Consider the following 20714-nt stretch of genomic DNA (forward strand, 5'->3'; position numbering starts at 1 on the left):
GTGGTTCCTGAATCCGGTCAATAATAGCCAATCGCATGATGTGGTCAGGAGTTTAAAGGAGTGTGTGTTTTGAGGTCTGTTTTCTGAGCAGGTCATGATGGATCGAGCAGCTCTCAGACTGATTCTCTTGAGCGTCTTTCTCATCTCAGCCAGTTCACAACCTGTGAAGAAGGTGAGGGTCAAATCTCAGTTTAAGATGAAGATGATGTGTAGTGTTTTTAACACTAATAACAAATGTTTCTTAAGCAGAAAATCAGCATATTAGAATGATTTCTGAAGGATCATGTGACACTGAAGACTGGAGTAATGATGCGGAAAATTCAGCTTTGCATCACAGGAATAAATTATATTCTAAAATGTAATATTTTAAACTGCAAAAATATTTCACAAAATTACTGATTCAAGAGGTTTTTTCTTCTTTCGGAAATTAAAGATTGTACTGATTTTTGAACAGCAGTGTATCATTTAAAATGCAGTTTGAGTAAAGAGAACTATCTATTGCTCAATAGTTTACACTGAGATGTAGTCATCAAAATGTATTTGTTGTTTAGTCCAAAGGCCTTTTCTTCATGCCATTTGTGCAGTAAATATTTGAACAATCCCACACAAAAAGGAGGAGTAAATGTGCACCATCCAATGTGACTGAACTGTTTGATGTCTCAACAGAAACAAGATGTGGATATATACAGCTTCTACATTAACTCCACGGTCACCAGTCGCTACGCCACAACGGTCATCACAAGCCGTGTGGCGAACACACTGAATGAATCTCAAGAGATCCAGTTTGAGGTCAAGATACCCAAGACTGCCTTCATCAGCAAATTCAGAATGTAGGGAACATGAGTTGTGTTATATAAGTAGAGATAAAGTGGTAAAGAAGCCATTTATATTTTGGTCTCAGGTCATGTCCATTCTAATGCAGCTAAACAACAACAAAATAAAGGCTCGATTTCACAGACAGGTTCAATAGGATATTTAAGTAATTTTGATAAATGTACACTTGAAAAAAAAAAACATTACTGGTGTGCATCTTGAGACAAAACAATGGCACTGACATATTTTAATATCTGTCAAAACAGCTCTAACATGCATTTTAGTCTAGGACTAGCTTAAGCCTTGTCTGTGAAATGGGGGGGAAAGATTTATAAATGATTTTGTGAAATGCTGTATGTATGAAATACACATACAGTATTAAGAGGATGTCATTGTCATTTTCTCCATAGGACCATAGAGGGGAAGACATATGATGGTGTTGTGAAGGAAAAACAGGAAGCTCAGCAGCAGTACAGTGAAGCAGTATCTCGAGGACAAAGTGCTGGACTGATCAAGTACTGGACATTAAAAAAATAGGTCCATAAAATGTATTTTTATCGCATGTTTAGTAATATTCTGGGATAATTACTATTTCAGATCTGTTGGAAGGACTTTAGAAGACTTTAAAACTTCAGTGTCGGTGGCTGCTTTTAGTAAAGTGACCTTTGAGTTGACCTACGAAGAACTGCTAAAGCGCCGCCTCGGCAAATATGAGTTACTCATCAATGCCCAACCGATGCAGCCGGTGGCAGATTTCAAGGTAGAAGAAGAAACAAAGAAGGAAATAAATAATCAATTTAGATGTATAGAAAGATCATGTTTCTTTTACTCACATTAGATGGATGTGCACATCCAAGAGAAACCAGGAATTTCCTTCTTGGAGGTGAAAGGAGATTTGAGCACCGGTGATCTGGCCAATGCCATCAAAACCACCAGAGCAGACAAAGACGTAAGAGTTTAAAATGAGGGTAAAACCCTTAGCTTAGATGTTCTCATTATGCTACTACACTTCAAACAAAGTGACCAGATGACCAAACTGATCATTTCAGGCATGGGTGACCTTCTACCCCACTCGAGATCAACAGACCAAGTGTAAAAGCTGTGGAGAAAATGGGCTGAATGGTGACCTGCTTATAACATACGATGTTGAGAGACGAAATCCCAAAGGAGAAGTCATGGTACATTTATCAATAACGTGCTTTATGAGAGTAAAATAAATATGGCAAATGATTTTGAAAGACTGGCTATGTAAAAAGACATGAATGATATTCAGAATGTTCTTTTGTTTCTCTCAGGTATCAAATGGCTATTTTGTCCACTACTTTGCACCCTCTGATGTTCCACGTATTCCCAAAAATGTGGTGTTTATCATTGACCGGAGCGGTTCTATGCACGGCAGAAAAATAGATCAGGTGAATGTCAACGTTTCAGCCAAATCAACCAAAAGGATAAGAAGCTATGAAAATAAACCACTGAAGGACATTTTTTTGAAGGATCTTGCATCATTCTGCATTTATATGTTAAAAGAACATGGATTTCAGTATTGAAATCACTGTGGATTTGCTTAGTTTAAATTTGTAAAAAAAAAAAAAAAAGAAAAAAAAAATCTGGTTAATTAGTATGCGGTCATAATGGAGAAAGAATAACTTTCAGGTTTTCTGACAGAAGTGTTTTTCTTTAGACTCGTTTGGCACTGCTAAGGATTTTAAGTGATCTTGATGAGGATGACCACTTTGGATTGATCACCTTCGATCATTCAGTTGACAAATGGAAGCGTGAACTCCTGAAAGCTACAAAGCAAAACCTGGAGAATGCAAAATCATTTGTGAAGGAGATCAGAGATGGAGGAGGTGAGTTCCTAACACTAAAATGGGGAGTAAGAAAGTTGTTCCTCAAAGTGACACAACTGTGTTTGTTCTTCCTTCAGCCACAGACATAAACGCTGCAGTTCTAGCAGGAGTGGACATGATCAATCGACATCCACGAGAGGGAACCGCCTCCATCCTGATCCTGCTGACTGATGGAGATCCCACTTCAGGCACAGATTCACACTGACAAACACGAGCTAATGGTGTTTTATTGTAGCACTAGTTCACTCATTAGAAGACCTGTTAATAAAAGGTTTTAGAACTAATTAAAATGCCTGCAGGACCAGAAGATTATTATCATGAATTATTTGGTTCTTGTCTTTGTCAGTAAGAGAAAAGAATAAGAAATATGAAATCGTCCAATATATCCATGCTTTCTGATCATTCAAAAAATGTCATAATTCTGATTTTCAAGCATGTACTGTCGGTAGTCTAAATTATTTTTCTCTCTAACAGGTGAAACTAACATAGAGAGAATAATGGCCAATGTGAAAAAGGCCATTGGGCTGAAGTTTCCCCTCTATTGTCTTGGTTTTGGACATGATGTTAACTTTGACTTCCTGACAAAGATGTCACTGGAAAATGGTGGAGTCGCTCGCAGGATTTATGAAGATTCGGACGCTGATCTACAGCTGCAGGTGGACTACAGAGAATCAGCTGTGAATTCATCCTCAGTTCTTATCTGTTCTGTGTTTGAATGCATTTAAAGCCTTTATTTTGGTTTGTTGTATTGTAGGGCTTCTATGATGAAGTTGCCGTCCCTCTCCTCACTGATATTCAACTTCAATACACAGGAGGGACAAACCTTACCAAGACCAGCTTTAACCTGTACTTCAACGGCTCTGAGATTGTGGTTTCAGGACAAATCACAGACAACAGTGTGGAGAGTTTCAGCACTGAAGTCATTGCAGTATCAGTAAGATCATCATGGAGCTTTACAAATTGTATCAAATTGGTACTGAGTGTGCTGTTTTTTTCTCGGCAGGTCATTATATTGGATATAAGGATGATTGATGGTCAGTTGTTTAGTTTGGGATAGGGGTGTAACAGTACACAAAAACTGACGGTTCAGTACGTACCTCGGTTTGAAGTCATGGTTTGGTACAGCAGGGGGAGAAAACAAAACAAAATTGCTTTTTTAAATTTACTGAAGTTATGTCTCTGTCTTTAAATGAATTCAGTTATAATTAAAAGTTTCTTAAGGATAAAAAAATGTATCTCTGCTAATGCTGTAAACTAAAAGGAGACCTTATTTGTACATTACTATAATATTGAAGGTTCAGAGCCCAAAAGATTAGCCTAAATTCAGCTATTTATTTTAGATATAATAATCAACACTCAGCACATAAGGCAGTTTTTGCAACTTCTAAATCTAATTATAAAATTATTTAAATTACATAAATTGTTTTTATTCCAATTCTTTAAAATATAATCATTTACACAGCGGCTGCGTTTTCATAACAGATTTATTTACACATACATTAAATAATCAAGACATCACTCTCAAGTTCATTAAAATATAATGCATAGGCTAATAGTTCATTTCTCTGGCGAACTAACAAGCTGTGGACTCACCTGAGGTAAATGCTGTGTGTTTACTAGCTGTTTTATTGACGTCTTTCCACCGATAAAACACTGTTTGAGCGATTACACGAGATATTATACGTTTTAGTAAGCTGTACTGTATATTTAAACATTGGATGTTCATTCATGTCTCTGTAACTAGTATTAAAGAGGAAGAGATGATCGCGTTCACTCGTGCTCCTTGCTGTCGCTTGAAATGAGGCGCCTGTACTGTACGTGCCTTGCCTTGCTTTGATCTGTCACGACACATTAAAGAGCGTCAAAACGGCATTATTTGTTTTGTTTGAATTTCGTGATAACATGGACAGAATTTGAAAGATGGCACTTTGTTCTTTATCGAAAGTAACAAACTTGCAGCTTATTGTGATTATTGGTGTTTAGGCTATAACGCTGTATCGTTCAAGTAGCCTAGATCCAGTGGGCTGGGCGGGGCGCGTTCGGTACGCCATGAGAGTATCGCGGTATGTACCATGGGTGGTGTATCGTGGTTTTTCGGTTTGAATATTACACCACTAGTTTGGAATAATTGTCACTTTGTTTTCAGATAAAGTTATTGGTGTAAGTGGTAACAATATTCCAGATGAAAATGTTCACAATATTTTTATTTCTGAGCAGAAAGGCAGTAGTGTGACGTATCAGGACACTGTAATGATAAAAGACCCCAGTGATGTCCCACCTGAGAATGAAGATTTCATGCAGAGACTGTGGGCCTACCTGACAGTGAAGCAACTTCTGGAAAGACAGTAAGTTTATGGAGTGATACGACATTCTGCATTTTAAATTGGACATTGAGGACATCCTTCTGTCTCAGAGTGCTTCTTAAAGGACAAGAGAAAGAGGATGAAGAGAAAGAAGCTCTCAAACTCTCTCTGAAATACCAGTTTGTCACCCCCCTCACCTCTATGGTCGTCACTAAGCCACAGAAGGATGAAGTGGAAGTTGCCGACAAACCCAAAGAGGGAGGAGAGGATCCCAGACCTCCAGGTGAAAACTGAGTTGTTTTAGTATCTTGCAAACCTTGTAAATGAAATTGTGCAAATATTTGACCTTTAACAAAACAGCAAGGTCCATTTTATGCAGCAAAATAAACACAGTGATAGCAGCAATAAGTTATGTACAAATGTATTAATCAAGCTTTGCATCAACTCCATTGTAGCTTAACCAAAACATCTAATAAAATATATGTTTATTTATTTGTGCATCAGTTTAGTTTGTGCATCCTATATGTATCTGATTCTGTATAAGAACTTGAATAGATTCAGATACTGAATTTATGCATTTTTTTTATTTATACACAAGGGGTGTGAAATGTCATAATCACTTGTGAAATATTTTGAATTAATTACTATAGTTTATTTCATTATATAGCATATTTCATTTATATTAACATAACAGTTTGAGTACATTTGAATTAACATGAACTTCAGTGTGTCTCCTTTTGTCAAAAATTGAGTGCAGAATCTTAAATATTCCTTCTTCATTTTCTGTCATAACATTGATTTATTTATTTATTTTAGAATGTTCAAAATTCTAAACTTAGTTTCCAGGTTTAAATAAAAGAAAATCACAGATTTTCACAGTTTTGGTCTTGGTCTTGTTGCCCACTGTATACAGTAAATAACACTTTTCTCTTTCTTTTTTAATCAGTAATGGGTTTCCGTCCTTCATCCTATAATCCTATTGCATGTAAGTATAAAATGTTGAACTAACAGTTCATTTACTCAAACTATTGCAGAGAATTTAAAGTACCGATAGATATTTTCTTCTGTATTGTGATGCACATCTGAGTGAAACTGCTTATTGAAAAATGAAGATTTTGGGATGAAATACACCTTTTTACCATCTAGGCCACACAAACTTTATTTGAACAAAGTGTTGAAGATCCAGTTATGATATTTTGATTAAAAACTATGAGGTCAAAAAAGGAAAAAAGAAAATGAACATACACATTAATAGATGATTCACAATAAGTTTTATAACAAGTATTTAGAAAATAGATGGGGTGAATTTTCATTTTAAGTCGAATTCAGTATACTGCATCTTTACATTTTTCCCACTTGTTTTATATCCCAGCACCAGGATTTAGTCAGTACCATTTCAGTCCCGGTCAGCCTGGTCAGCCCGGTCTGCCTGGTCCACCTGGTCAGCCTGGTCGACACGGTCTGGGTGGTGGTTGGCTTCGTCCGCCTCCTGCTCATCCATGGATCCATGGTATGTCTTTTTCCTTCTAAAAGTTGACAAATACTCCTATATTTTCTCGATAATGTGTTTATCATTGGCTACTTTGTTTTTACAAATAATTATTGCAAATTTGCTTTATTAAAAGCAAAATCAAGAGTAAATCCACATAAAAATGTGTAGGGAATTAAATGAAAATAATGCATTTGGTGCGATTTAGAAATGAAGCCTCTTAAAGGGATAGTTCACCCTATCATTTTATCACCCTAATGTTCTAATGCAGTATGCCCGACAAAGACTGAGGGAGAACACAGGGAATATATACATGTCAGACAAAGGGGCAAACAAGGCTAATTAACAAGGGACAAACTGGGACTAATTGAACTCAATCAGGGTAACCAAAGGAACTAACAAGTGTCGGGAAAACTGAACAAAAGAACGTGACACATGAGAAACCTACACAGAATACTGACAACTTGTTTCATTTTCCCTATCCCTTCAATATTAAATTGGAAATACATTTAAATCATGGAAAGAAAATAATTTGAATGTAGCATATGTTTTGTGAAAGTAATTATTGTGAAATGTTTTATTAGAAATTGATTTATAGTTGTTTTATTTGATTAATATTTGAGAAAGATTATTTGGTACAATTTAAGTAGATAAATTTAATTATTGTTCTATTGAATTATTTCAAAATGCAGTTACATTAAACTTTTTTCATTATTTATTGATTTATTGAGTGCTTTGGTCAGTAACTTATTGATAAAATGACCCCCCCCCCCCCCTTTTTTTTTTTTGTTTGATTGTTTTTGTTTGTCTTTTTAGGTTTTGATGGTATGCTGATGTCCAGATTTCGTACGTATGAATACACTGTAACATTGATTTTGCCTTGTGTCAAGTAAGCCTAATTTGATCAATTACACCTTCTCTTGCCCTTAGATCAAATGCCCATGATTCCATGGGAGAGTGAAGAAAGTGTTCTCCCTACTATGTTAGGTACATAAAGATCTTTCAAACATTGAAACCTACCATATTATGTTGGACAATTTTATATAATAATAGGTTGTTTGCACATGATGTCAATGCTGTGGGGCAAAATGCAGCTGGAGGGCAGGAAGTGATTTTTCTATATAGGAATCGCTATCACAAACTCAAAATTCCTATATGTTTTGCATCATTTATGGTTGCTCAAATCAGTTATACTGAGAAACTACTAGGATCTTTTTTGTTTTTGACTTGGTTAAATATTCACATTCTTCATGGAAGAGAAGCTATTTCATCCCATCGATGGTGTTTTCACTTAAATTTTGCAGAATTCCGTTCACAATGTTGATCTGGTTACTTTGAAAACAGTGTCACACGCTGCTGCTTCAGCCATCATGTGGTAGTTTATGCCGCTTCACAGACTTAATATGACAAAACCCTACACACTGTCATTTAGAAACTGACACTGAAACATGCAGAAATGCACATTCAACCAAACGTTCCTCAAATTCCTGTGTCATGTGATCTCAAAAGAAGGAATCTTAGCAGATACTGCTCATTTCGAAGCTATAGTCGATGCTCCTACTCCACAGGACTTATCTTCTCTTCATTCGTTCCTTGGTTTGATCTAAGGCTGCAACAACTATTCGATAATAATCGATAATAATCAATAATGAAAATCATCGACAACAATTCTCGATTAGTCGGGTCTGCGAACCGTGCACAGAAATCTACTGCCAGTTGCGTCAAATTACAGCACTGAATTACACATTTCTATTGACAAAAATGCATCTAAAAATAGTGGAGGAAACAAGCTGCTCAAAACATGAGAATTCGTTATTTTAAGATTTAGGCTTATAATCTACCAAAGAATTACAAATAAAACAAAATTACGGCTTATTTCTGCATTATTTCTGAATTATCCCCCCACCCCCCAACTCACTGCATGGTTCCATCCCATGCTACGCAGCCTAGAGTGAGATCAGACATCTTCGTGTTGGATGAAGAAGTATGACCAAATACTGATATCTAGTGGTCAAAAGCAATAGCAAAAGTAATAGATCAGTATTATTAAATTGCAGACAAAGATTTTGGATAACTAAGTTGGCTTGTATGTTTTGTGCAGAATGGGTGCAGTAGGGGGCCTAACCTCATATTTTTCATAGGGCCCAAAATTGCTAGCGGTGCCCCTGACAGCATTTGGTTGTGTTCTCTCTTAGTTCCAACAGTTCGTAGCAATCGGTTCCTGCTGTCTGCTGCTGGTCAGTCTAAGCCACTTTGTTTTGATGTTCCTCTTCCTCACAAACTCAAACTGCTACAGGATTCTGCTTCAGGTAACTATTACACATTTACTCTACATGCCCATCCTTTTGAATGTCTTCTTTTGTAAATGAATGCTTTGTACATATACTTATATGAATTTCTGTGTGTCTTAGAGTTCTCTATGAATGGAGAATCCATGACTAGACGAAAGGGATTCAGTCAAATTGCCTTTCATTATAAAACAAACCATCGCCTGACAATAAACACAAGGTCTATCAGATACCACGATGGCCAGAATGATGTTGAGTTTTTGTGGGGCCAGGAACCCACTCAACACAGTACAGAGGGGTATATAGTGCTCAATCTATATGTGTTTTACTACATTTGTGTATGTTTCACGGCCACTTTCTTTGAATTAGAATTCATTTATCTGTTTCTCTGTTTCAACAGCGTGTCTCTGATTCTACGGAGCAATGAAATGGATGTTACAATGGGAAACATACGCGTTGTTATTCTTCTTCACAAGAAAAATCATAATGTGTTTCTGTGGCCTGCCATTCGGCAACAGCCAAAAGATGTCAGTTTGATGGGTATTTTAGGTAAAAATGCTTCACTGATTAAACATTTAAACATTTATTATCACAACTGACCCAGCTAACAAGGAAAGGCAACAAAGTGACAAATTGAACATGCTATAAAAATTATCTGTGGGGTTTTTTGAGCTAAAACTTCACATACACACTTAAAAAAATGGCATTATACCACCCCTTTAACCGAATGTTTGTTTAAAATCATTTGGTCTTTATTAATGTTCTAAAAACATTAGCATGAAAATGTTATTTATATATCTAGTTCAGTCATGAAACTCTTAACTATAGAGATTTGGTCCTTTACATGCAATCTGCCAGCAATCACATAATTTCCGCATGGCACAAGCTGATTGGCCTCTGCTGATCCTGGATCCAATGAGATAGTAGTCTCTAGCTCCACCTGCCTAGATCTGCTACTGGATTTATCAGACTGTCCTCCAAAAAAAAAAAAAAAAAAAAACGACCCTATAAGTTGTTTTTCAATTACCTTATTATTACCTATATTTACGTTTTAAAGTCATGCGCCCTCTAGCTGGCATAAAAATAATGACAGTGTCATGTTACGTCTGTCATCATGACATAATGTATGACTGTCGTTACAAAATGCGTGTTCATTTAAAAGCAATGTGTGGACTTTTTACACCATTTCTCCTATTTCCATTTAGCAAAAGTCATTTTTTTTATTAACGACTACACCCGCCCCCATCCCTAAACCTACCCTTAGTAATTTATAGTGCATATACACTTTATAAGCAAATGCGTTCCCTGGGATCGAATTCACGATCGCATGATCACATGATTGCATATCGTTGTATATTGCAATGCTCTGCCAAATGAGCTATGCGAAACCCAAAATATGACACAGATAAAAGGGAACAATGCATTAAAATGAAAGTGTCCTGTTGTGGCACAACTTTAGTAAACGCTCCTATGGGACATATTTCAGGGAAGTGACAAATGACCTATATAGGCGTATTGGTTGGAGAACATGTTGAGATTTATGTATGTCTATTTATGCAGCAGCATATCTTACATGCTCACTGCAGCATGTCTGTGTATCTATTAGCAATAACAAATCCATAGTTGCTCTGCAGCAGCAGCATAGCAGAGAACATATTTTTGTTAGCTGGGTGAGCAATTAAATGGTAATTTCTGTTTTGTAACTTGCTTTATTAAACCATCACGGGATAAAATCTAAATAACTGACTAATGTTGAAGGAAAAGCTGAGGCTTCATATGAGGAGATTCAAGGATCTCAAACACCAACTCTAAAGATAATGGACCAGGAAGTGAAGGCGAGCTGGTAAGTGATCAAAAGATACAAACACAGCTGATTTTTTCTTTTATTATATATCTGTTTTAATCTATGAATGTATCTGTAGGGAGGATGTCACAGACTACACACTTCCTTCAACTCCAGTTATCAGATGTTTGCTTGTCCCGTTCCAGGCTGTGATGCAGGGAGACATTTCTGATTTCACTGTCACTCAGCTGTAGAGTTCAAAGTGGACAAATTATAAACTGGGATAGAGCATGTTTCTGTGTAAAACACTTGCTGATGTTTGTTTTAAGTGTTTTTTCAGTCATTGACAATAAACTGTCTATCTATAAATTTTATGTATACATAGCAACCCTTTGATTGGTGCCTTTCTAAGAATTGATTGTAATTATTTCTGTAAAGTATGAATTTTTTGAGGTCATGTCTGATAATAAAATAAACACAGCAACAAACTTCTACAGAATCTGAAGTATTTACAAGTATATTTTCTAAAGAAGCATGCCTCAATATTGACTTTTGAGGAGTTCAAGAGACTTTGATTACTAATAAAGGGGGTGGTTCCTGAATCCGGTCAATAATAGCCAATCGCATGATGTGGTCAGGAGTTTAAAGGAGTGTGTGTTTCGAGGTCTGTTTTCTGAGCAGGACATGATGGATCGAGCAGCTCTCAGACTGATTCTCTTGAGTGTCTTTCTCATCTCAGCCAGTTCACAACCTGTTAAGAAGGTGAGGGTCAAATCTCAGATTAAGATGAAGATGTGTCAAAATTCTAAAAACAGATTAATTATTTGTATTCGAGATGAAGATCCAGACAAACTAGATCTGTTTCATACATGGTGAATATACAGTGTTCAAAAGTTTGAGAAATTAATACTTTTAATCATTAAATTGATCAAACGTGACAGTCATTTATAATGTTTTTAACACTAATAACAAATGTTTCTTAAGCAGAAAATCAGCATATTAGAATGATTTCTGAAGGATCGTGTGACACTGAAGACTGGAGTAATGATGTGGAAAATTCAGCTTTGCATCACAGGAATAAATTATATTCTAAAATGTAATATCTTATTTTAAACTGCAAAAATATTTCACAAAATTACTGATTTAAGAGGTTTATTTAGATAAAATAAAAGCAGCATTGGTGAGCCTAAGAAACTTCTTTCAGAAATTAAAGATCGTACTGATTTTTGAACAGCAGTGTATCATTTAAAATGCAGTTTGAGTAAAGAGAACTATCTATTGCTCAATAGTTTACACTGAGATGTAGTCATTAAAATGTATTTGTTGTTTAGTCCAAAGGCCTTTTCTTCATGCCATTTTCGTGCAGTAAATATTTGAACAATCCCACAGAAAAAGGAGGAGTAAATGTGCACCATCCAATGTGACTGAACTGTTTGATGTCTCAACAGAAACAAGATGTGGATATATACAGCTTCTACATTAACTCCACGGTCACCAGTCGCTACGCCACAACGGTCATCACAAGCCGTGTGGCGAACACACTGAATGAATCTCAAGAGATCCAGTTTGAGGTCAAGATACCCAAGACTGCCTTCATCAGCAAATTCAGAATGTAGGGAACATGAGTTGTGTTATATAAGTAGAGATAAAGTGGTAAAGAAGCCATTTATATGTTGGTCTCAGGTCATGTCCATTATAATGCAGCTAAACAACAACAAAATAAAGATTTATTAAATATTTTATGCATGATGTTTGAGATACACATATTACGAGGATATCATTGTCATTTTCTCCATAGGACCATAGAGGGGAAGACATATGATGGTGTTGTGAAGGAAAAACAGGAAGCTCAGCAGCAGTACAGTGAAGCAGTATCTCGAGGACAAAGTGCTGGACTGATCAAGTACTGGACATAAGAAAAACAATAGGTCCATAAAATGTGTTTTTATAGTATGTTTATTAATATTTTGGGATTACTTTCTATTTCAGATCTGTTGGAAGGACTTTAGAAGACTTTAAAACTTCAGTGACGGTGGCTGCTTTTAGTAAAGTGACCTTTGAGTTGACCTACGAAGAACTGCTAAAGCGCCGCCTCGGCAAATATGAGTTACTCATCAATGCCCAACCGATGCAGCCGGTGGCAGATTTCAAGGTAGAAGAAGAAACAAAGAGGGAAATAGATCATCAATTTAGATGAATATTAAGATCATGTTTCTTTTACTCACATTAGATGGATGTACACATCCAAGAGAAACCAGGAATTTCCTTCTTGGAGGTGAAAGGAGATCTGAGCACCGGTGATCTGGCCAATGCCATCAAAACCACCAGAGCAGACAAAGACGTAAGAGCTTAAAATGAGGGTAAAACCCTTAGCTTAGATGTTCTCATTATGCTACTACACTTCAAACAAAGTGACCAGATGACCAAACTGATCATTTCAGGCATGGGTGACCTTCTACCCCACTCGAGATCAACAGACCAAGTGTAAAAGCTGTGGAGAAAATGGGCTGAATGGTGACCTGCTCATAACATACGATGTTGAGAGACGAAATCCTAAAGGAGAAGTCATGGTACATTTATCAATAATGTGCTTTATGAGAGTAAAATAAACTTCACAAAGATTTTGAAAGACTGGCTATGTAAAAAGACATGAATGATATTCAGAATGTTCTTTTGTTTTCTCTCAGGTATCAAATGGCTATTTTGTCCACTACTTTGCACCCTCTGATGTTCCACGTATTCCCAAAAATGTGGTGTTTATCATTGACCGGAGCAGTTCGATGCACGGCAGAAAAATAGATCAGGTAAATGTCAACGTTTCAGCCAAATCAACCAAAGATAAGAAACTATAAATAATTTTGAACCACTGAAGGACATTTTTTGATGGATCTTGCAGAATTGTGAATTTATATGTTAAAAGAACGAATCACTGTGGATTTGCTTAGTTTAAATTAGTAAAAAAAATCTACATCTAAATTAGTATACAGTCGTATTGGAGAAAGAATAACTTTCAGGTGTTCTGTGTTTTTCTTTAGACTCGTTTGGCACTGCTAAGGATTTTAAGTGATCTTGATGAGGATGACCACTTTGGATTGATCACCTTCGATCATTCAGTTGATACATGGAAGCGTGAACTCCTGAAAGCTACAAAGCAAAATCTGGAGAATGCAAAATCTTTTGTGAAGGAGATCAGAGATAGAGGAGGTGAGTTCCTAATGCTAAAATGGAGAGTAAGAAAGTTGTTCCTCAAAGTGACACAACTGTGTTTGTTCTTCCTTCAGCCACAGACATAAACGCTGCAGTTCTAGCAGGAGTGGACATGATCAATCGACATCCACGAGAGGGAACCGCCTCCATCCTGATCCTGCTGACTGATGGAGATCCCACTTCAGGCACAGATTCACACTGACAAACACGAGCTAATGGTGTTTTATCGTAGCACTAGTTCACTCATTAGAAGACCTGTTAATAAAAGGTTTTAGACCTAATTAAAATGCCTGCAGGACCAGAAGATTATTATCATGAATTATTTGGTTCTTGTCTTTGTCAGTAAGAGAAAAGAATAAGAAATATGAAATTGTCTAATGCATCAATTGCTTTCTGAGTATTCAAAAAATATCATAATTATGATTGTCAAGCATGTACTGTCAATAGTCTAACTTATTTTTCTCTCTAACAGGTGAAATTAACATAGAGAGGATAATGGCCAATGTGAAAAAGGCCATTGGGCTGAAGTTTCCCCTGTATTGTCTTGGTTTTGGACATGATGTTAACTTTGACTTCCTGACAAAGATGTCACTGGAAAATGGTGGAGTCGCTCGCAGGATTTATGAAGATTCGGACGCTGATCTACAGCTGCAGGTGGACTACAGAGAATCAGCTGTGAATTCATCCTCAGTTCTTATCTGTTCTGTGTTTGAATGCATTTAAAGCCTTTATTTTGGTTTGTTGTATTGTAGGGCTTCTATGATGAAGTTGCCGTCCCTCTCCTCACTGATATTCAACTTCAATACACAGGAGGGACAAACCTTACCAAGACCAGCTTTAACCTGTACTTCAACGGCTCTGAGATTGTGGTTTCAGGACAAATCACAGACAACAGTGTGGAGAGTTTCAGCACTGAAGTCATTGCAGTATCAGTAAGATCATCATGGAGCTTTACAAATTGTATCAAATTGGTATTGAGTGGGCTGTTTTTTTCTCGGCAGGTCATTATATTGGATATAAGGATCATTGATGGTCAGTTGTTTAGTTTGGAATAGGGGTGTAACGGTACACAAAACTGACGGTTCGGTACGTACCTCGGTTCTAAAGTCATTGTCGTACGTACTGTGGGTGGTGTATCGTGGTTTTTCGGTTTGAATATCATTACTCTACCACTAGTTTGAAATAATGGTCACTTTGTTTTCAGAGAAGTTTATTAGTGTAAGTGGTAATGACAACATTCCTGATGAAAATGTTCACAAATATTGTTATTTCTGAGCAGAAAGGCAATAATGTGACGTATCAGGACACTGTAATGATAAAAGACCCCAGTGATGTCCCACCTGAGAATGAAGATTTCATGCAGAGACTGTGGGCCTACCTTACAGTGAAGCAACTTCTGGAAAGGCAGTAAGTTTATGGAGTGATACGACATTCTGCATTTTAAGTTGGACATTGAGGACATCTTTCTGTCTCAGGGTGCTTCTTAAAGGACAAGAGAAAGAGGATGAAGAGAAAGAAGCTCTCAAACTCTCTCTGAAATACCAGTTTGTCACCCCCCTCACCTCTATGGTCGTCACTAAGCCACAGAAGGATGAAGTGGAAGTTGCTGACAAACCCAAAGAGGGAGGAGAGGATCCCAGACCTCCAGGTGAGAACTGAGGGGTTTTAGTATCTTACAAACCTTGTAAATGAAATTGTGCAAATATTTGAGCTTTAACAAAAGAGTAAGGTCCATTTTATGCAGCAAAATAAACACAGTGATAGCAGCAATAAGTTATGTACGAATGTATTAATCAAGCTATGCATCAACTGCATTGTAGGTTAACCCAAACCAAAATAAAATATATGTTTATTTATTTGTGCATCAATTTAGTTTGTGCATCCTATATGTATCTGATTCTGTATAAGAACTTGAATAGATTCAGATACTGAGTTTATGCATTTGTTTTTATTTATACACAAGGGGGGGTGAAATGTCATAATCACTTGTGAAATATTTTTAATTAATTACTATAGTTTCATTAGATAGCATATTTCATTTATATTAACATAACAGTTTGAATTATGTAAATTTGAATGAACATGAACTTCAGTATGTCTTCTTTTGTCAAAAATGAGTGCAGAATCTTGAATATTCCTTCTTCATTTTCTGTCATAGCATTGATTTTTTTTTTTTTTTTTTTTAATGTTCAAAATTCTAAACTTTGTTTCAGGTTTAAATAAAAGAGAATCACAGATTTTCACAGTTTTGGTCTTGGACTTGTTGCCCACTGTATACAGTAAATAACTTTTGTCTTTCTTTTTCCGTTTCCGTCCTTCATCTCGGAATCCTATTGCATGTAGGTATAAAATGTTAAAATAACAGTTCATTTACTCAAACTATTGCAGAGAATGTAAAGTTGTGATGAAATGGAAGTACAAACAGATATTTTCTTCTGTATTGTGAAGCACATCTGAGTGAAACTGCTTATCAAAAAATGAAGATTTTGGGATGAAATACACCTTTTTACCATATAAGCCACACAAACTTTATTTGAAGTCGTGCATTCATCAGAGAGAAGTCTGTTGATTTCACAAGAAGATCCAGTTTTATAACATGTTTTTAGAAAATAGATGGGTGAATTTTCATTTTAAGTTGAATTCAGTATACTGCATCTGCCTTTAAATTTTTCCCACTTGTTTTATATCCCAGTACCAGGAATTACTAAGTACCATTTAAGTCCCGGTCTGCCCGGTCCGCCTGGTCAGCCTAGTCTAAGCGGTGCTCGACGCGGTCTGGGTGGTCCACCTGCTGCTCATCCAGGGAGACGTCGTATGCTTTTTTCCTTCTAAAAGTTGACAAAGACTCCTATACTTAACTGGTTTATCATTGGCTACTTTGTTTTTGTTTTTACAAATAATTACTGCAAATTTGCTTTATTAAAAGCAAAATCAAGAGTAAATCCACATAAAAAAAATGTGTAGAGAATTAAATGAAAATAATGCATTATGTGCGATTTAGAAATGAAGCCTCTTAAAGGGATAGTTCACACTATCATTTTCTCACCCTAATGTTCTAATGCAGTATGCCCTTATTTTTTTGTGGACCACAAAATGAGAATTAAAAAAAATGTCCCACAGCATCAAGCTTTTTTAAAAAAGATGCAAAAGTATCACAGAATGATCCCATGGAACTAGTATTGTATATTCATAATGTTCTGGGGCTATATGATAGGGTTTTGAGAGAATACAGAAATGTAATGTATTATTTGTAATGTATTATTACTGTGCATCCGTGAGACTCTTAGCACTTTAAAAGTTTAAAAATTAGGTTGTATTCTCCTTTTGTGGTTTTGAAAAAGACAGAAGAGTATACTGCATTAAAACAACACCAGGGTGATCGAGTGTATGAAGACTAGTTTCAATTTCACTATCCCTTCGATATTAAAAGCAACAATTGGAAATACATTTAAATCATGAAAATAAAATAATTTGAAGGTAGCATATGTGTTGTGAAATTAATTATTATGAAATGTTTTATTAGAAATTGTTTTATAATTGTTTTATTTGATAAATATTTAAGAAAGATTATTTGGTACAATTTAATTACTGATAAATTTAATTATTTTTCTGTTGAATTATTTCAAAATGTATTTCCATAAAACTTTTTTCATTATTTATTGATTCCACTGAGTGCTTTGGTCAGTAACTTATTGATAAAATGACTAACCCCATTGATTGATCATTTTTGTTTGTTTTTTTAGGATTTGGTGGCATGCTGAAGTCCTCATTTCGTACGTATGAATACACTGACTGTAACATTGATTTTGCCTTGTGTCAAGTAAGTCTAATTTGATCAGTTACACCTTCTCTTGCCCTTAGATCAAATGCCCATGATTCCATGGGAGAGTGAAGAAAGTGTTCTCCCTACTATGTACTACTCAGGTACATAAAGATCTTTCAAACGTTCAAACCTACCATATTATGTTGGACAATTTTATATAATAATAGGTTGTTTGCACATGATGTCATTTCTGTGGGGCAAAATGCAGCTGGAGGGCAGGAAGTTATTTTTCTATATAGGAATCGCTATCACAAACACAAAATTCCTACTCCTACTCCACAGGACTTATCTTCTCTTTGTTCATTCCTTGGATTGATCTAGGGCTGCAACAACTATTCGATAATAATCGATAATAATCAATAATGAATATCATCGACAACGATTCTCGTTAACGATTATTCGGGTCTGCCAACCGTGCACAGAAATCTACTGCCAGTTGCGTCAAATTACAGCACTGAATTACGCAAAAAAAAACGCATCTAAAAATAGCGGAGGAAATAGAGTGAGCTGCTGTAGGAAAGATACGTGATCCAAGCTGCTCAAAACATGAGAATTCTTTATTTTAAGATTCAAGCTTATAATCTACCAATTAAATAGGGGGCAAAACCTCATATTTTTCATAGGACCCAAAATTGCTAGCGGTGCCCCTGACAGCATTTGGTTGTGTTCTCTCTTAGTTCCAACAGTTCGTAGCAATCGGTTCCTGCTGTCTGCTGCTGGTCAGTCTAAGCCTCTTTGTTTTGATGTTCCTCTTCCTCACAAACTCAAACTACTACAGGATTCTGCTTCAGGTAACTATTACACATTTACTCTACATGCCCATCCTTTGAATGTCATCTTTTTTTAAATGAATGTTTTGTACATACACTTATATGAATTTCTGTGTGTCTTAGAGTTCTCTATGAATGGAGAATCCATGACTAGACAAAATGGATTCATTAAAATTGTCTTTCATTACAAAACAAACCATCGCCTGACAATAAACACAAGGTCTATCAGATACCACGATGGCCAGAATGATGTTGAGTTTTTGTGGGGCCAGGAACCCACTCAACACAGTACAGAGGGGTATATAGTGCTCAATCTATATGTGTTTTACTACATTTGTGTATGTTTCACGGCCACTTTCTTTGAATTAGAATTCATTTATCCGTTTCTCTGTTTCAACAGCGTGTCTCTGATTCTACGGAGCAATGAAATGGACGTTACAATGGGACACATACGCGTTGTTATTCTTCTTCACAAGAAAAGTGGTGACGTGTTTCTGTGGCCTGCCGTTCGACAACAGCCAAAAGATGTCAGTTTGATGGGTATTTTAGGTAAGAGTGCTTCACTGATTAAACATTTAAACATTTATTAACACAACTGACCCAGCTAACAGGGAATGTTCTCAGAGCTTTAGCAAGTGTTTTTGCAAGGTTTTCTCAAGAAATGAACAAACGTTCTTCCAGTATTAAAGGGGTGGTTGATTATGATTTATCTTTTTTAACTTTAGGTAGTGTGTAATGTTGCTGTTTGAGCATAAACAACTGCAAAGTTACAACGCTCAAAGTTCAAAGCAAAGCGAGATATTTTCTTTTAAAGAATTCTCTGTTTAAGATCTACAACAAACGTCTGGTAGGGACTACAACAAGCTCCTTCCCAGGTTGGTGACATCACTAATTCTAAAACTTACATAAACCCCACCCCCAAGGACACGCAATAAAGGGGGTGAGGCCATGTTATTGCAATACAGTAGGTAACACAAATGCAATAGCATGTCATAAAAGCAAGATGACAGCATGACAAATTATAACCGTAATTAAACTAAACTACCTGTTCTGTCTTCATGCAGCATATATTCTTTGGCTCTGTAGGATCTTACAACAGTTCCCAAACGAGCAATTTATAGATTATCATGACAGATTATGCTAATCAGTGACTTTAAGATATCCCACATCAGCTACACAAATTAAGCAACTAACCGTTCAGAAACGTCCTGTTGCATTCAAAATGTTGTCACTTCTTTATGAGTCTCTCCGTCATTGTCCGACTTCGGTTTGAACATAAGGCTGAACAGTTTCTGACATTTCAGTGAGTCTTCGTGAGGTAATCGGCACTGCTAACAGTACTATGTGATAACACGAGCTCTTGCAACTCCGCCCATTGCTTAGCAGCAGCAGCTCATTTGCATTTAAAGGGACACACAAAAACGGAGCGTTTTTTTTGCTCACCCTCAAAAAGTGACAATTAAACATGCAATAAAAAATTATCTGTGGTATTCTGAGCTAAAACATCATTTATATTAACTTCTTTATTAATGTTCTAAAAACATTAGCATGAAAATGTTATTTATATATCTAGTTCAGTCATGAAACTATAACTATAGAGATTTGGTCCTTTACATGCAATCTGCAAGCAATCACATCATTACCACATGGCACAAGCTGATTGGCCTCTGCTGATCCTGGAGCCAATGAGATTGCTTGCTCAAAATTTAAGTAGTCTCCAGCTCCAGCTGCCTAGATCTGCAACTGGATTTATGTATGTCTATTTATGCAGCAGCATATCTTACATGCTCACAGCAGCGTGTCTGTTAGCAGTAGCAAGTCGTAGTTGTTCAGCAGCAATAAGCAACAGCAGTGTAGCAGAGAACATATTTTTGTTAGCTGGGTGAGCAATTAAATGGTAAATTCTGATTTGTAACTTGCTTTACTAAACCCTCACGGGATAAAATCTCAATAACTGAATAATGTTGAAGGAAAAGCTGAGGCTTCATATGAGGAGATTCAAGGATCTCAAACACCAACTCTAAAGATAATGGACCAGGAAGTGAAGGCGAGCTGGTAAGTGATCAAAAGATACAAACACAGCTGATTTTTTCTTTTATTATATATCTGTTTTAATCTATGAATGTATCTGTAGGGAGGATGTCACAGACTACACACTTCCTTCAACTCCAGTTATCAGATGTTTGCTTGTCCCGTTCCAGGCTGTGATGCAGGGAGACATTTCTGATTTCACTGTCACTCAGCTGTAGAAAGTCATTTGATGGAAAATATACATTTTCATGAATTCATCAACATAAATATGTGTTAGAATATGAACCATAATATGCTTTTTTGGGATAAACATTTCTTTCCATTAAACACTGTCTCAAGTCAAGCTGCTCCTTCTTG

The 20714-nt window shown here is 36.3% G+C and overlaps 2 protein-coding genes across 4 annotated transcripts; both read left to right on the plus strand.

Moving 5' to 3' along the window:
- Positions 1 to 17: 17 nt before the first annotated feature.
- On the plus strand, positions 18 to 11025 carry LOC125256848 (inter-alpha-trypsin inhibitor heavy chain H3-like). Of its 2 annotated transcripts, none has more exons than XM_048173101.1 (22): positions 18 to 172; positions 667 to 830; positions 1224 to 1328; positions 1411 to 1573; positions 1652 to 1762; positions 1863 to 1991; positions 2109 to 2225; positions 2495 to 2663; positions 2741 to 2851; positions 3138 to 3319; positions 3418 to 3597; positions 4881 to 5008; positions 5077 to 5249; positions 5913 to 5951; positions 6339 to 6476; positions 7272 to 7301; positions 7386 to 7442; positions 8651 to 8764; positions 8867 to 9041; positions 9144 to 9292; positions 10502 to 10586; positions 10666 to 11025. In XM_048173101.1, the coding sequence occupies exons 1-22, from the start codon at positions 95 to 97 to the stop codon at positions 10778 to 10780; spliced, it is 2712 nt and encodes a 903-aa protein (XP_048029058.1). In that variant the 5' UTR covers positions 18 to 94; the 3' UTR covers positions 10781 to 11025. The 2 variants fall into 2 exon arrangements, with proteins under 2 accessions (XP_048029058.1, XP_048029059.1); XM_048173102.1 differs by having other exon boundaries at positions 7272 to 7280.
- A 106-nt stretch (positions 11026 to 11131) lies between these two features.
- Positions 11132 to 20700, plus strand: LOC125256851 (inter-alpha-trypsin inhibitor heavy chain H3-like). Of its 2 annotated transcripts, none has more exons than XM_048173111.1 (21): positions 11132 to 11288; positions 11975 to 12138; positions 12325 to 12429; positions 12516 to 12678; positions 12757 to 12867; positions 12968 to 13096; positions 13214 to 13330; positions 13562 to 13730; positions 13808 to 13918; positions 14206 to 14387; positions 14486 to 14665; positions 15013 to 15140; positions 15209 to 15381; positions 16432 to 16545; positions 17477 to 17506; positions 17595 to 17657; positions 18234 to 18347; positions 18450 to 18624; positions 18727 to 18875; positions 20297 to 20381; positions 20461 to 20700. In XM_048173111.1, the coding sequence occupies exons 1-21, from the start codon at positions 11211 to 11213 to the stop codon at positions 20573 to 20575; spliced, it is 2655 nt and encodes an 884-aa protein (XP_048029068.1). In that variant the 5' UTR covers positions 11132 to 11210; the 3' UTR covers positions 20576 to 20700. The 2 variants fall into 2 exon arrangements, with proteins under 2 accessions (XP_048029068.1, XP_048029067.1); XM_048173110.1 differs by having other exon boundaries at positions 11133 to 11288; positions 16426 to 16545.
- Positions 20701 to 20714: the final 14 nt, after the last annotated feature.

This window comes from Megalobrama amblycephala, linkage group LG21 (genome assembly GCF_018812025.1).
Source record: "Megalobrama amblycephala isolate DHTTF-2021 linkage group LG21, ASM1881202v1, whole genome shotgun sequence".
Taxonomy (NCBI): Eukaryota; Metazoa; Chordata; class Actinopteri; order Cypriniformes; family Xenocyprididae; genus Megalobrama; species Megalobrama amblycephala.

Excerpts from the sequence above, each read along its gene's own strand:
- LOC125256848 (XM_048173101.1), top strand. The coding sequence starts at position 95 with ATGATGGATCGAGCAGCTCTCAGACTGATTCTCTTGAGCGTCTTTCTC. Across the intron at positions 5,250-5,912 it reads AGAGGATCCCAGACCTCCAG|TAATGGGTTTCCGTCCTTCA; the intron begins GTGAAAACTGAG and ends TTTTTTAATCAG. Across the intron at positions 8,765-8,866 it reads GCTACAGGATTCTGCTTCAG|AGTTCTCTATGAATGGAGAA; the intron begins GTAACTATTACA and ends TGTGTGTCTTAG.
- LOC125256851 (XM_048173110.1), top strand. The coding sequence starts at position 11,211 with ATGATGGATCGAGCAGCTCTCAGACTGATTCTCTTGAGTGTCTTTCTC. Across the intron at positions 12,868-12,967 it reads CCACCAGAGCAGACAAAGAC|GCATGGGTGACCTTCTACCC; the intron begins GTAAGAGCTTAA and ends TGATCATTTCAG. Across the intron at positions 16,546-17,476 it reads TGCTCATCCAGGGAGACGTC|GATTTGGTGGCATGCTGAAG; the intron begins GTATGCTTTTTT and ends TTGTTTTTTTAG.